The sequence below is a fragment of the Nicotiana attenuata genome, unplaced genomic scaffold (assembly GCF_001879085.1).
Source record: "Nicotiana attenuata strain UT unplaced genomic scaffold, NIATTr2, whole genome shotgun sequence".
NCBI lineage: Eukaryota > Viridiplantae > Streptophyta > Magnoliopsida > Solanales > Solanaceae > Nicotiana > Nicotiana attenuata.
Window position 1 is genome coordinate 21,240 of NW_017673085.1, and position 16,555 is coordinate 37,794.

The 16,555-nt window shown below is 39.3% G+C and overlaps 1 protein-coding gene across 1 annotated transcript; it reads right to left on the reverse strand.

Annotated features, from left to right (window-relative positions):
* Positions 1 to 7,003: 7,003 nt before the first annotated feature.
* LOC109215406 lies at positions 7,004 to 8,675 on the reverse strand. The gene is made up of 3 exons (XM_019379471.1): positions 8,332 to 8,675; positions 7,755 to 8,214; positions 7,004 to 7,615 (listed from the first exon to the last, which is right to left on the reverse strand). The coding sequence occupies exons 1-3, from the start codon at positions 8,673 to 8,675 to the stop codon at positions 7,004 to 7,006; spliced, it is 1,416 nt and encodes a 471-aa protein (XP_019235016.1).
* Between the last annotated feature and the right edge of the window lie 7,880 nt (positions 8,676 to 16,555).

Below are 16,555 nucleotides of genomic sequence, written 5' to 3' on the forward strand. Positions count from 1 at the left end.
CCCCCACCCCTTGCCACTGTCGCCGGAGCCGCTACCGCCGCTACCACTATCGCCGGAGTCGCTACTGCCGCTACCATTGTCGCCGGAGCCGCCGCTACCACTATCGCCGGAGCCGCTGTCCCCCACCCCTTTCCACCACTGCTTTTTAATCCTCCTTTAATCTACCAAGGTTAGTAATCTACCTTCTTAGCTTTTTAATTTTTAATTTTTGCTATATAATTTTATGTAATTTTCAGAATTTTTGTCTATTTAGTATTAGGGTTTTTGGTTTGAACTACATTAGATTTATGAAATTAAGGTAGAAATTATGATCTTTTAGTTCTTGTATTAATTTATATTGAGTTAAATTGTGAAAAGAAACAATTCATACATTAGCAATACCTAAATAAGAGTACTTGTAAATACATTGTCCTAAATAAGAATACATTATAAATACTTGAATTAACTAAATTAATTTGTTCTTGCTTTATTTATATAGATGGAACATCGTACTTGGATGTACAATAGAAATTATCCTAATCGACGGGGATTGCGGGAGGATTTTGTAGAAGGGGTTGATGAATTTATTAGACATGCAATGTCACTTCCGCCATACATAAATGAAGGAGTAATTAGGTGCCCTTGTGTTAGGTGCGACTGTATGAAGTTTGGACAACCGGCGGAAGTTAAGCATCATCTTTATAGAAGGGGGTTTATAGAAAATTACTTTGTGTGGACTAATCACGGAGAGATCGATGGTAGCCATGGGATATTTCATAACATGGTTGTGGGTGAAAGTAGTAGGTCGGTGGAGAATACAAATCGTGATTTTAGAATTCATGATATGGTTGCGGATGCTTTTGGGATGCACTTAGGGGGTGAGCCCAATGAAAATATTGAACAAACTCCTAATGATGACGCAAAACGTTTTTATGAAGCTTTAGAGGAAGTTAGTCGTCCATTACGTAACGGAAGTTCGCACTCTGAGTTGTCTGTTGCAGTTAGATTACTAAGTAAGAAATCTGAGTGGAATATTTCTCAAGGAGCCATGGACTCCTTCATTGACCTTATGCGTAAACTAGTTGGCCCTAATACCGAATTACCTGGTGATTTCTACAAGGCAAAGAGATTAGTTTCAAAGTTAGGACTTTCGTCAATGAGAATTGATTGTTGTGAAGATGGTTGCATGCTATATTATAAAGATGATGCAGGTTTGGACAGTTGTAAATTTTGCGAAAAGCCTCATTTCAAGAGGCTTTCCAGTGGGAATATGGTCGCTATCAATTCGATGCATTATTTACCTCTTATACCTAGGTTAAAGAGGTTATATGCGTCGATGAGTTCTGCTCCTCATATGAGATGGCACTTTGAAAATAGAAGACCACCTGGTGTTATGTGTCATCCTTCAGATGGAGAAGCTTGGAAGCACTTTGATAGGACATATCCAGATTTTGCTAGTGAACCAAGAAATGTTCGATTAGGTCTGTGTGCGGATGGCTTCATGCCTTTTTCTGTATCTGCCACACCATATTCATGTTGGCCTGTCTTTCTTACACCTTATAATCTACCACCCGAGTTGTGCATGACTAGTCCATATATATTCTTAAATTGTATTATCCCCGGTCCACGTAATCCGAACAGTTTGATTGATTTATATTTGCAACCTTTGATTGATGAGCTAAAACAATTGTGGTACGATGGTGTTGAAACATATGACATATCAACCAAGCAGAATTTTATTTTGCGTGCTAATTTAATGTGGACAATTAACGATTTTCCTACGTATGGAATGTTGTCTGGGTGGATGACTGTCATGTTTTCATGGAGACCTTAGTGCCTATTGCATTTTGTGGTTTGCCTGAACGAATCTGGAAACCCATCACAGAGATTAGTTTGTTTTTCAAAGACTTGTGTTCTTCCACATTAAGGGAAGAAAACCTACTCCGGATGGATCAGAACATTCGTATAACTTCTACTAAGATGGAAAAGATATTTTCATGTGGGTTTTTTGATGTGATGGAACACCTTCCAATCCACCTTGTACACGAGGCACGACTTGGAGGGCCTGTTCAATGCAGATGGATGTATCCCTTTGAGAGGTAATATTTTAAGTTTGATGTAATTTTCTGTTTTAATTTAAACAAATGTTCTTGGCTAACCTGAAATTATGTAGGACAATTGGCAAATGCAAACAATTTGTTAAGCAGAGGAATATGATTGAAGGATCTATATGCGAAGCTTATCTTGCGAAGGAAACTGCTCATTTTTGTTCTTATTATTTTGAGAGTAATGTGCCATGTGCTAGGAATAGGCCCAACAGGCACACGGTCGACCTTAGGAATGATCCATTATATCCGCCTATGTCCATATTCAATCAACCAGGCCGATGTTCTAAGGATGGTAGAAAGAGAAGTTTGAGTGATATGGAGTTCAAGTCAGCTACACTTCACGTGTTGCTAAATTATCCCAAAGTTGTACCATATCTCAAGTAAGTATTGATTTAGTAGTTATCAAATATAAAAATTACTGTGATTACATCTCAATGCAACTACTAAAAATATTTGATGTGTCACAGTCACTTTGTGGGTCAATTTGTCCATGATGCTGTATATACGAGATTTGATACGTGGTTCAAACAATTTGTAAGTTTCTCCTTAAAATATTCTAACACTATGTAGGTAAACAATGTTTGGAAGTTATGCTAACTTATGAATTTTTTTAACGATATGTAGGTAAATGATCCAAATAATGGTGTAAATCAATTTTTAAAAGATGTATCTTGGGGACCTGGGGTTGAGGTCACAACAATGTCTAAGTACGTTGTGAATGGTTATAAGTTTCATACAGAGGATTGCTCTAAAAATAAAAATAGCAACAATAGTGGGGTGTGGGTTCAAGGTGGTGATGGCAACCAAGATGGAGATATTGATTATTATGGTGTGCTCAAAGAAATAATAGAACTAGAATATACAGGTTGGCCATTTAAGAAATTGATACTCTTTAGATGCATGTGGTTTGACCCACATCCAACAAGAGGTACAAGAGTACACAATCAATACAACATAATTGAGGTTAATCATACGAGGGAGTATGATCGCAATGATCCTTTCATAATTGCACATGATGTTAGGCAAGTGTATTATGCTCCTTATCCATTGCGGCAGAATAAGTCTGATCGGTGGGTTGTAATAAAAACTAAGCCTGTGGGTAGGGTAGAAGTCGAGAATGTGTTCGATGTTGCATATCAAAACAATATCTCCAGTGTTCACCAAATAGTGGACGAAGTTTTAGAAAATGATTTGGAACATCCTGAACACATATTGGAAGAAGTTGATATAAATGAAGTAAGAATTATAGAAAACGAGGAAGAAGAATCAACTGATGAAGCTCAAACTAGTGAGGAAGAAGAATTCTCGGACGAGGAACTATACGTCGATGAGCTTTAAGAAGTTGGTTTCTTTAATAACTCTCGTTTATAGCTAGTTTCTTTATATGTTTCAATCTAACTATGTATTATATTATGCAGATGACAGGCAAGGGTCGAGGTAACAGTGATCCTACTAGTTCTCGGGGTCGAGAAAAGGCTAGGAAACCAAAGAGGAGGGTAGAAGATACTACTCAATCCCTTCCTGCCTCTTCACAGATGCCTGTGCCTATGCCTATGTCTGGGCCTCCACCCCAGGGCTATTCTGATCTGCCACCGCATCACCAGCCCTACACCTTCGTGCAGACACCAGGTCTTTCTTCACAGGGCCATAGGACTGTACGTCCTACATACAGTCCACCTGTCTCACTACCACGTGGATCGCATCCATCAGCATCTCATGGATCGCATCGATCCATGTCACATCCACATAGATCACAGCCATCCATGTCACAGCCACTCGGGTCACAGCTATCAATGTCACGTCCACTTGCGGCCCATACAGCTATGTCGCACTCCCAGGGCTCGCAGCCATCTTCATCTGGGACTCCATCTATTGCAGGCCTTCGCCTGCGAGATACTAGCTCTGACCCCCCTACACCTTCCACACATGCCTCCGATATACATGCTTCGGACGATGATGCTGATGATGACGAGGAGGTGCATTATGATGAATATGGCAGGATCATCATAGTCCCTGAGGGTAACGGGTAAGGGTTATTTCTTATTTTTACTTTTATTGTTTTGTACAGTTTTACTAAGATATTAATGTATTTTTTTTATTAAATTGCAGGTTCATCCCTAGTAATATTACTACAAGGATCATCACCAAAGCCACCAGAAAGCTTTATGATGGTCCTTATGCGACTTGGAGTGAATTCCCATTCTCGCTGAAGGAGGCAGTCTTCAATCAATTTAAGGTATAAATGTTCTTTTAAGCAGTATAATTATTTATATTTATGATATTTCCATCTAAATATGTATTATAGAATATAACTTAGCTTATATATATCGAATTTAGCTAATATTATATCGAATTTAGCTTATATATAACGAATATAGCTTTTATATATATTCGATAAAAGCTTAGTGCGTTAATACATAATTAATGAAAATTTAAGCGCATTAATACTTAGCTTTTATTAGCTAATGCACTAATACTTATTGCATAGTATATATATATATATATATATATATATATATTACCTAATGCACTAATATACTATATTATCAGCAGTTAATGCACTTAACTTTTGAATAATTATTAGCTAATAAAAGCTAAGTATAATATATCGAATATAGCTTTTATGATATTTCCATCTAAATATGATATTTCCATATAATACTTGACTTTTGAAATACAGAGCAAGTGTGTATGGGAACACCGCTATAGCGCGGAAGTGGCTGCAAATTTCCATCTAAAAGCTCGAAAGCGGTTGTCCCATTGTTTCTCCAAAGCTAGGCGGTTGAACCAGAAGCCTGGCTGGTTGCTTCAGAATTTATGGGATGATTTGCAAAGGCAATGGCTTACCGCAGAGTTCTTACAGAAGAGCGAAAAAGGAAAGAAAGCCCGGGCATCTGAGAAGGGAGGATCCTTGCACACTGGAGGTGCGATCAGCCTAGGGACGATAAAACGAAGAATGGTACGTAATTGCTTAATTTATTTTAATTTTCAAAGTATATGTATTCTGTTTATTAACTAAAATTTATGAGTTTTCAGGAAAAAAAGTTGGGGCATCCGATGAACCAAGATGAGCTCTTCAAGGAGACTCATATTGTGAAGAAGAAGAAAGAGACGGACCAAGAAAGGTGGGTCGAGGGCCGAGCCTCGACTGTACATGTAAGTTTTCACTTTTCATTAAAAAATTTGATTTACTTTTATATAAATTTTGAAATAGTAATTCACATATTATTTTTCTTATAGGGTCGCTTCACAGCTGAAGTGGAGCAATTCATACGCAGTCAGCCACCTAATGAGTCCGGCGCGCCAATCCAACTATCGGACGAGGATGCTGAGAGAATGTGGACGCAGGCTGCTGGCGGTCCAAAATGGGGGAAGGTATACGGGCTTCCTAATAAGAAATTCCATCGCTATAAGTGTGGAATGCAAGGAATAGGGACTTCCCCCCAAGCCGAGCAACTTGATGGGGAGAGCCTCTCCTCTATGCGGGAGACTGTGGCAAAGCTCACATCCGAGCTAGAAGCCGCCAAGGAGAGAGAAAGGCTTAGAGATATGCAGTACTCTGGCATGCAAGCTCAGTGCAAGGGCATGCAAGAGCAGATCAAATCTCTCCTAGCTTCTGGCAGTTTTCCGATTCCCCGGTCTCGTGAGTCATCGTCAGAGGCTCGCCTTTCCCGTGCTCGTTCCTCCCGTCCTCCCCGTGATCGTTCTTCCCATCCTCTACAAATAGCCCATTCTGGATACCGTCATGGTGAAGAAAGTTCATCAGACGGTGATGATAATGATGTACAGAACAATCTTTGAATTTTATACACTTTCTACTAGACAAATACAATCTGTTTTCGAATAGTTCTGTAATAACAGTTAACTTATTAGTTTGGTTAGCTTAAAGTATAAAGTTCTATTGAACTTTATACTTTGTTGGTTATAATATTGTTACTATGTTGTTGTTGTTGTTGTTGTTGCTTTTTAGTTGTTGTTGTTGCTTGTTGTTGTTGTTGTTGGCATAAAATGCCTATTTAGGAATTTTGGTAAGCCGACAGGTGGTGTAGCTGCCAAAACAGGCAGTTCCTGCCAGCAATATACCAAGAAAAGCGACCAGAGTTGGTCGCCATTTGGTCGCTTTTCTATTAAAAAAAATAATTTTCTGGAAAATAGCGACCAAGGTTGGTCGCTATATAACCCAGATTTCACAAAAAGCGACCAATTTTGATCGCTATACTATTAAAAAAATAACAATTTCTGGAAATATAGCGACCAAAGTTGGTCGCTTATTCTAAAAAAAAAAATTAAATTACTTGAAGTTAGCGACCAACTTGGTCGATTATTTTAAAAAAATTAAAATATTTATAGTAAAGCGACCAACTTTGGTCGCTATTTTCCAGATTTTAAAATATAATATTTTTTTTACAGACCAAAGTTGGTCGCTATTTTATGATTAATAATAAATAAAAAAAATGTAATTTTACAGTAAGAGACCAACTTTGGTCGCCAAAACAATAATATTAAAATATTGTAGCGACCAAAGTTGGTCGCTATTTTCTTTACCCGGAAAATGTGGTCCTTTTACCTGAGAGACCAAAGTTGGTCGCTAATTGGCGACCAACTTTGGTCCCCAAGGTAAAGGGACCAGCTTAATATCGACCACGCCTGTTTGGTCGCTTTTTGGCCAATAAGCGACCAACTTCGGTCGCTTTTCGTGGTCGCTAAAACCCGAATTTCTAGTAGTGTAAGCAAGATAGAAATGATTGCACTTAAGTTTGATATGGTTCTAATGGCATTCTGGTACAAATGGCATATGGTTCCTAAACTTCAAGAAGCTAGTTTTGGACTTTTACTTGGTATTATAATGGCTTTTGTACTTGGAGGTTTGTTGAAAATGAACAGTTAAAGCAATCAAGTTGTGGCCATACCTAAATCTACAATAGCAGAGGGAGCAAGGCTATGTGGTTATACTGTTGTAGCCAGTCAAAGTTGCCCAAAGCCCAATCAATCCTACTATACACTCTTTTATCAGGTTGTTGCTTGTTGCACCAAGTATAGTACCAACCCGAACTCTTCACCTGAGAAAGCTGTAATGTATTTATCATATCCTGAAAGCCTTGGGTTTCTGCTTGTGTAATTGGTGCTCCTATCCTGTCATCAGTGTGAAGAACATTGTTGAAATCCCCACTTAGTAACCAACTGTCTTGAATATTAGCCCCTATCTGAATGAGCTTCCTCCACAGTTGATTCCTTTGATTAATGTCATTGCTTGCATAAACTACAGTTACCATAGCCTTGAAATTGGAGCTTATCTCTTGAATTTCACAATGTATGAACTGATCTTCAACCACTAACACCTGGACATTTATATTACTCTTCCATAGTAACCAAATTCTACCATTTGGATGTGCATTATAGTTGCAACAAGCCCTCCAATCCCTGGCAGCTTGCTTCAAGATTCTAGTAGCCTTCTTCTCTTTAACTGTTGTTTCCAAACACCCAATAAAATCCACCTTATACTTCCTCAGAAAGAGCCTCAACTCCTTCTGTTTGTAGGGATTATTCAGCCCCCTTACATTCCAATTACAAAGGTTCATTTTTGGGTGAAGCTCCTTGTATTATGTCTGTGTCATTCATCTGCAATATTTCAAATCTATTGCTAGAGTTGATCAATGCATCTGGAACTTGTTGAATATCCTTCCCTTTGACGTTTGCTCTATCATCCTGACTCTTCTGATCTGGTTCATCATGCTTGTCATTTGCCACTTGATTACAACCTTCTGTCTCAACCATAGGTTGTTTCTCCATTTCTGTTTGCACCCCTGATGGACCAGCTTCATTCCCCTTATGCTCCTTTGGTAGCCATTTCAGATTAGTTTTATTTTGCTTTTCTTTATTCCTTCTTCTCTTTGGCTGTTCTTTGAACTTCTCTACCATTTCCTGATTTTCCTTCAACCAACATTGATTTGAATTATGTCCAAATCTGATGCATCCGAAACAAAAATTAGGCTTCCAATCATATTCAATCTGCTGGTTGATAACCCCTTTTGGAGTTTGCATTTCAAAACTATCAGGTAGAGGATGTGAAACATCAGCTTCAACAAGTACTCTTGCGTATGATACCTTCTCCATTTCAACAGTAATTCTGTCCGTGTAGAGAGGTTTCCCAACAACACTTGCCAATTTGCTCAAAGCTTCTATGGACCAAAAACCCAGTGGAAGCCCATGAAATTTGAATCATAGAGGAATAACACTCACACACCTTGGGTCGAACTTAAAATCCATGCTCCAATGCTGCAGGATGAGTGGCTTATTGTGGTAAGTATACGTCCCAGCTTGTAAAACCAGATCCCTCTCCTCAATGTTTTGGAATCTAAAAATATAATATCCTTCATCATGATAAAGGATTTGGGGCTTTTCTACGAAATTCCAAACATTAGTCACATAATTGTCCATTGATTTCTTATAAGGGTTATCACCCAAAACATAAGCAATCAGAGCTGTACTCCAGTAAATTTCCTGTTCCCTTGTGTCTTCTGCCTCAATTTGCACAATAAATGTACCTTCTCGTATAGTAGGAGGGACATAGTTCAAAGCCTTACCCATTTGTGAGCTTCGATTCTTCTGCATGGTATATACTTCATCCTTATTTCAAATTTTCTCTAAAGGTGCCATTGCTTCCTGTTGCTGAAAATTGCAATCGTCGATGAACTAACGATTCCTCCATTTTCTCCATTGCCGAAAAGTTAGATTTTATGGTTTGTTCCCCTTCACACTCAATTTCCTCCATAACTGGTTGAAATTCTTGTGGTAAAAAACTTCCAAACGTCAATGGCAGCCGTTTCTGTTGAATTCCGGTGTCCGGCGTAATTATCGCTCCGTCAGTTTCCAAACCTTGAGCTGGGTTGTGAAAAACAGTGGGTGCACTTCCTATACCCGTTAACCATTGCCCAGGTTGAGATTGAGCAGGTGTTTCCATATTTCCTTCGTTATCCTTAGCTCCCGACGGTGATGGAAGCTTCTTTCTTTGTCTAGCCATTGCGGAGGCGTATGTTAGCTAAACCTCGCTAAACATGCGCCTGCAGAGCCTCTCCTCCGTCTTCACTTAACTTGAGAATGATGGATTTCGGTAAGTCTATGACAAAAGTTGGAATTATTATCCATTAAAGGAGAGTAAATTTTATGAGTGGTCATTCAACTTTGTGTTCATTACCCAAAGTCATTTTTTTCTTTTGTTAGGTAAAAGTCATTCAACTTTGTGTTTATTACCCAAAAGTTATTTTTCTTTCTTTTGTTACACAAAATCATTTTACTATGCTCTAGTTATAACGATAATCACTTTGACCAGATTTTACAAACTTTTACCTGAAAAGTCTATTACACCCTTGACATTATAAATCCTCTCATTTATGTTATACCTTCTATATTATACGCTATATAATATGATTTTATCTAGATATTTTACTTATAATTTAAAATAACTTAATATTATTTTATTTATTATTTTTATAATATATTCGTACATTTAATTTTTTCTCAATATTAATTTTCAGGATGTATAAAGCATTAGTAAATTTATCAGTAACATTATCGTGAACAAACCTCAAGTCCACGTTCATAATCATGCTTAATAAAATATATTTAATGAAAATTAAAAAATCAAAGCTCATTGATTTATCAACCAAGCCATATCCACTAATTTAATAAATAAAATACTCACATTTAGCAAAATGGCACCTCAGATTAATACTTTCAAATAAAAAATATTAACAGATAAAGCTTTAAAAAACTTAATATTAAATGCAAATATCTTTGAAACTTCTTTCAAATATTTTATTGACTATGAAAAACTATCATTTATTAAACAAATCTGGTTTTTTATTTAAAATAAATATTTTTTTCATCATTTTTATATTTAACATATGTTCATGTTTAATTATGATTAAACAAATTGAGTATCATAGAAAAATTAAATGTATTTATTATAAAAATAATAAATAAAATAATTTAAAGTTTTTTAATTATAAGTAAAATATTTATGTAAAATATATTATATAGTATATAATATAGAAGGTATTACATAAATGAGAGGATTTATAATGTCAAGGACATAATAGATTTTTCAAGTAAAAGTATTATAAAATATGGTCAAGGTGACTTCTGTGATAAATAGAGTAAAGTAGAATAATTTTTGTGTAACAGAAGAAAGAAAAGTGATTTTTAGGTAATAAAGTTAGATGATTTTTACGTAACAAAAAAAAATAAAGTTAACTTTTGCATACACAAGATTGAATGATCAAAATTTACTCATTAAAGGAAGAAAGCTGTTCTTCATTATAGGGACTAATTGGATCACTTTTCCTAGAAATCATTTAATCTTGCATTCAGACCTTGTTACACAACCATCTTATCGCAACTTTTTATTCGTCTTCTCTTCTGAGGTTGAGTTTCAACAATTTCTTTCCTTCCTGGTAAGTTGGTGTTGTTCTTTTCATCTCATCTTCAATATTGCAACCACAAATCTCGACAAAATATTATTTTGGCACTTGATCTCACATGATTACTCTAATTTTAGTCAGCATATAGAACGATTGACGAATATCCATTGAAGTGTCCATATTAGGTAGGCCTGCTTATCGGATGGATCGGACGGATATTTACATTTAACGATTCGGCTTACCGATTATTAATTTTTAATGTACTAATCCGCTAGACAGCCGATAAGATATCGGTTGGTTCGATATCGGGTTAATAATTATAATGTAAGGCTCTATAAAAGTTCGTCACGGAACTAAGATTGTATAGTGTCTAGGACAAGCTAAGATGTTCGGAAGGTTGTTGATACGGATTTGTGGACCGCACAATGCTTCGCGAAGTGGGCAAAAGAACCAGCTTAAGAGCATGATTCTGTGGTCAATTATGCGGATCGCGAATCAGCTTCGCTAAATGCAGAACCGTCACAGAATGAGTCAGAAGCGTGCCAGTGTTTGGGGAATTTCGCGGTGGATAATGCGGACCAAATAGTGGTTTCGTGGGCCGCAATACAGCGCGAAAATGGTCAAGGCACCTAGGGAATTTTGAAGGACGCCCAATGTGCGGACCGCAAAATAGAAGTGCGGACCACATATCCAACCAGTATATTTCAAACTTTTGGAGGACCATTTGGTGGACCGTGGAGGCGATATACGGTCCTTTTCAAGATTGCAAATCTAATTCGGAGGGGAATTTTTGAAAATATTTTTATCTGACGCTATTCCTAATAAAAAGGCCAAGATCAAGTTTTAGAAGGAAATTTTTTTATCTATTTTGAGAGAGAGAACCATCCTTGAGAGAGAGAGAGAGGGAGGAGCTCCAACACTTTTACACTTTAATTTCTTACTCAATTCTTGGTGATTCGAGGGGAGAAACTTAAAAGGTCTTCGGCTAGCAAAGTAAGGTTTCATCCCAAGCTCTCATGAAATCTTCAATAATGTAATTGTAGGTTATGGTATAGTTATTGGAAACCATAAGCTCTTCAAACTTGAGTTGGGTGTTGTAAAAAATAGGGAGATGGGTTGTTAGATGTAGTTGTTGGTTAGGTGTAGTTGGGTGATCATGCATGTATTGTTGAAGGTCAATTACAATATAAGTGTAACGACCTGGCCAGCCGTTTTGAAAGTATGAGCTCCGATCCCCTATTTACTGCTTTCTCTATTTCATTTTATGGTTACTTGACTTGCTGGGGGTGCTTGGTATCAGGTTCGGGAGAGTTTCAGAGTGAAATGGGATACATAGTCCCTAAGTTTGAAGTTTGAGTTGTAAGAGTTGATCGTAGCTTGACTTGTGTGAAGACGACTCCGGAATGGAGTTTCGTCTGTTCCAATAGCTCTGTATGGTGATTTTGGTCTTAGGAGCATGTTCGGATGTTGATTTGGAGGTCCGTAGGTCATTTCGGTGTTAATTGGCGAAAGTTGGAAAATTGGAAGATTTTTGGGAAGTTTGACCTGGAGCGGAACTTTTGATATCGGGGTGGAATTATGATTCTGGAAGTTGGAGTAGGTCCGTAATGTCAAATGTGACTTGTGCGCAAAAATTTGAGGTCCATCGGATGTGATTTGATAAGTTTCGGCATTGAATGTGGAAGTTAAAAGTTTATAAATTTATTAAGCTTGAATTAGGGCGCGATCCATGATTTTAGTGTTGTTTGATGTGATTTTAGGGCTCGACTAAGTTTGTATGATCTTTTAAGACTTGTTGATATATTCGGATGGGGCCCTGGGGGCCGCGGGTGTGATTCGGATTTGAATCTGGAACAAAATTGGACTTGGTGCATCGCTGAAGCACTGCTGCTTCTGGTGCAATTGCACCTGCGCATTTTGGGTCGCAGTGGCACCTCAAGAGCGGCCCTCGAGCCGCAGAAGCGAGTTTTGCCATGACAATCTGGGACCGCAGGTGCAGTCCATGTGCCGCAGAAGCGGACACGTCGATGCGGAGAATCCATCGAAGCAGCGGATATGGCCAGGGAGGCCTTGGATCGCAGAAGCAGACAATGTCTGCAGAAGCGCTAAAAGGTCCGCAGGTGCGAGTCTTCTGGGCTTAAGTTCGAACTGCAACTGTGATGGAATTTCCGCAGGTGCGTAGCCGCAGATGCGGCTGTGGGTTTCGCAGATGTTAATTCATCGGGCAGAAAAGGCCTAGTTTCAAGGGTTTGATTTCACCTTGATTCTTGGACCTAGAGAGCTCAGTTTGTGGCGATTTTTTGAGAGTTTTGCAAGGAAGTCATTTGGGTAAAGATTCTTGACTCATTTTTTATTATATTTCACTAATCTATCATTGATTTCTTCATTTAACTAAGGATTTAGGTTGAGAAATTGGGAGAAAAAGGTGTAAACTTCTTAGACCGAATATTGAGGTTTTGATCGAGATTTTGGTATCGGATTTGAGTAATTTTGGTATGGGTGGACTCGTGGTTGAACGGGTATTCGGATTTTGTGACTTTTACCCGATTTCAAGATGTGGGTCCGGGTAGACTTTTTGGGGCAATTTTCTAATTCTTTATTGAAGTCACAATTGCATTAATTAGATTAGTTTCTTATAGTTATATTTATTGTATGTAATTGCTTTTGGCTAGATTTGGGTAGTTCGGATTCGGAAAGTCGAGGGAAAGGCATTTTTATTGATTGATCGAGCGAGGTTTAAGGTAAGTGACTTGTCTAACCTTGTGTGGGGTAAATTCCCTTAGAATTTGGTACTGTTGTAACAATCTGTGATATGTGAGTGCCGTGTACGTGAGGTGACGAGTGCGTACACAAGCTAAATGTTGAAATTTCGATCTTTGCTAAGTAGGTTCCTTTTTATGCCTTAATTGAGTTATTCTAGCACGTGTATACATCATGTTTAGCCTAATTTCATATGTCTATGAGTCTCATCTCTTAATTGCAATTTGTACAACATGCTTAGTCTAATTACCTACTCACCCTGTCCGTATTCGTTCTTTAACTGTAGGATTCCTTGCTTGTAATATTATTGTTTCACTTACTATGTGTTGACTTTCGTGATTCTTGTTGAGATGACTGTTTGGTTGTGGCACGAGGTTTTTTCCGTGCGGAGTATTATTAGCATGAGGTTTCTTCCGTGCAGAGTGTTATTGGTACAAGGTTTCTTCCATGAGGAGTGTTATTTGGCACGAGGTTTCTTCCGTGCGGGCTGTTATTGTGGCACGAGGTTTCTGCCGTGCGGAGTGTTATTGTGGCACGAGGTTTCTGCCAGGCAGATTATTGTTGTGGCACGAGGTTTTTGCCTTGCGGTTACTGTTTTCCTCTATTTGCTTTATTGTTTGTTGTTGTTGTTGTTCCTTAACTTGTAAGATGTTCGTTCCTTTATGTGTTGTAATTGTCTTCTTGTTCTTCCGTGCTGTTGCTTTTCCGTACATTCTTATTGTTTCATTAACCTTCCATTTATTTATATCATTCACCTTCTGCCTTATTTCTTATATTCCAATAGGGCCCTGTCCTGACCTCATGACTACTCTATCAAGGTTAGGCTTGGCACTTACTAGGTACCATTGTGGTGTACTCATATTATATTTCTGCACATGTTTTTGTGCAGACCCAGGTATATCTTACTAGCCTCTATAGCAGAGTGTTCTGCTGCTGCTGCTGCTTGGAGACTTCAAGGTATATCTGCCAGGTCTGTAGACTTTGGAGCCCCCCTCTATCCTTATTATGTTATTTTCCTGATTCTCTTTAGACTCTGATGTATAGAGATATTTAGTACTTCCTTTAGAGTTTGTGGCTTATAACTACCAGGTTTTGGGAGTTGTTCTTACTCTGAGTTGCAAATTTACTTGTATATGCCGAGCGACTATTTTTAGTTATATATATATATATATATATATATATATATATATATATCTGTTGATGTTGAGATTTTAGTCGTTATTTCAGTTCTTTCCGCATATTGTTAGGCTTATCTTGTCTTAAAGAGTAGGTGCTGTCACGACATCCTACGGAAGGAAACATAGGTCGTGAAAAGTTTGTATCAAAGATCTAGGTTCATAGGTGTTATGAGTCACAAGCAGGTTTAGTAGAGTCTCGCGGATTGGTACGGAGACGTCTGTACTTATTTTCGGGAGGCTATGGAATTGTTAGGAAAAATTTCACTTCTTTGATTCCTTGTCGTGCGAAATTGTTGACTTTAGGATTCTAAACTTCTGTCTTTGTATTCACTCATAGATGGTGAGGACACGTATAGCCGGATCAGATGACCAGACACCCGTGCCCCTTGCTAGAGCCGCGAGAGGCTGGGTTAGAGGCCAAGGGCGTCCACGTGGTGCAGACAGAGCACCCGCCCGAGCTGCTACAGAGGAGCCACCAGTAGCTCTAGTCGGAGCGCAAGCACCTGAGATGCCTGTTAGTGCACCAGCTCTTCAGGAGACCCTTGCCCAGTTTTTGAGCATGTTTGGTACTTAAGCTCAGGCAGGGTTGATCCCACTTGCTCCTGCCATATCTTAGGCTGGGGGAGGAGCACAGACTCCCTCTGCCCGTAACCCAGAGCAGCGAGTTCAGGTCCACCAGGTTCCAGAGGTCATACCATTGCAACCGGTAGCCCCTGTTCAGGTTAGGGCAATAGTTTCTGAGGGGGAGAGGCTCAGGCTCGAGAGGTACACGAAGTACAACCCTCCTACTTTTAGTGGCTTGGCGTCAGAGGACGCCCAGGGTTTTCTTGAGGGTGCCACTGTATCCTATTTAGTATGGGTATTGCAGAGTCTAGTGGGGCTTCTTTCATCACTGCATTCCAGCTTAGGGGAGCGGTATATCTGTGGTGGCGTGCATATGAGTTAGGTAGTCCGGCCGAGGCAACTTCTCTTACTTGGACTCAGTTCTCAGATATTATTTTGAGGGAGTACGTTCCCTAGAGTCTCAGAGATGTATAGCACGCAGAGTTTGAGCAGTTGCATTAGGGTTCTGTGACCATGTCTGAGTATACGGTTCGGTTCAGTGATTTGTCTAGGCATGTACCAGCCACAGTTGCTACTGTTCGAGAGCGGGTCCGTCGAATCATCTAGGGGCTCAACCCTAGTATCAGATTTAGCATGGCCTGAGAGTTGGAGATGGACATTGCATACCAGCAGGTAGTGGGGATTGCTAGGAGACTGGAGGGTATGCTGATTCGGGAGAGAGAGGAGAGAGAGACAAAGAGGTCTCGAGAGTCTGGCACTTATAGTGGTATTCGTTCCCCAGCTGCAGCTCGTCAGTGTTGGGGCTATGTGAGTTGCCTGTTCATTCCACACTTTCAGCCGCCAGTGGCATTCCGGCCACTCATAGGCCCCAGGCTCCCTATTATACACCTCCAGTATCTAGGGCACCTCCTGCACGGGTGCTTTCAACGGTCAATTCAGCCGGCCAGGCCCGAGCCAGCCTCAACAGCCACGTCTTCCAAGAGCTTATTTTAAGTATGGTGACACTCATCATATGGGGAGGTATTTCCCCAGACTTAGGTGGGTGCACCTCCACAGACTACTCAAGCACCGCGTGCCTCACCGGGTCCTCAGGCTTTGGTTACAGCACCAGCTACCACTCCATCTACTCGCCAGCTCGAGGTGGAGGTCCTAGAGGCAGAGGTCAGGCCAGATATTATGCTATTCCTGCTCGGACGAAGGCAGTTGTATCCCACTCTGTCATTACAGGTATTGTTCCGGTTTGTCATAGAGATGCATCAATCTTATTTGATCCATGCTCCACTTATTCCTATGTGTTATCTTATTTTGCTCCGTATTTGGGTGTATCCCGTGATTTATTGAGTTCTTCTGTTTATATGTATACACCTGTGGGAGATTCTATTGTTGTTGACCGTGTGTATCGGTCGTGTTTGGTTGTTCTTAGTGGTTTTGACACCAGAGTCGATTTAATATTACTCAGTATGGTAGACTTTGATATTATTTTGGGCATGGACTGCTTGTCGTCCTATTATGCTATTTTTGATAGTCACGCCAAGACTGTGACGAT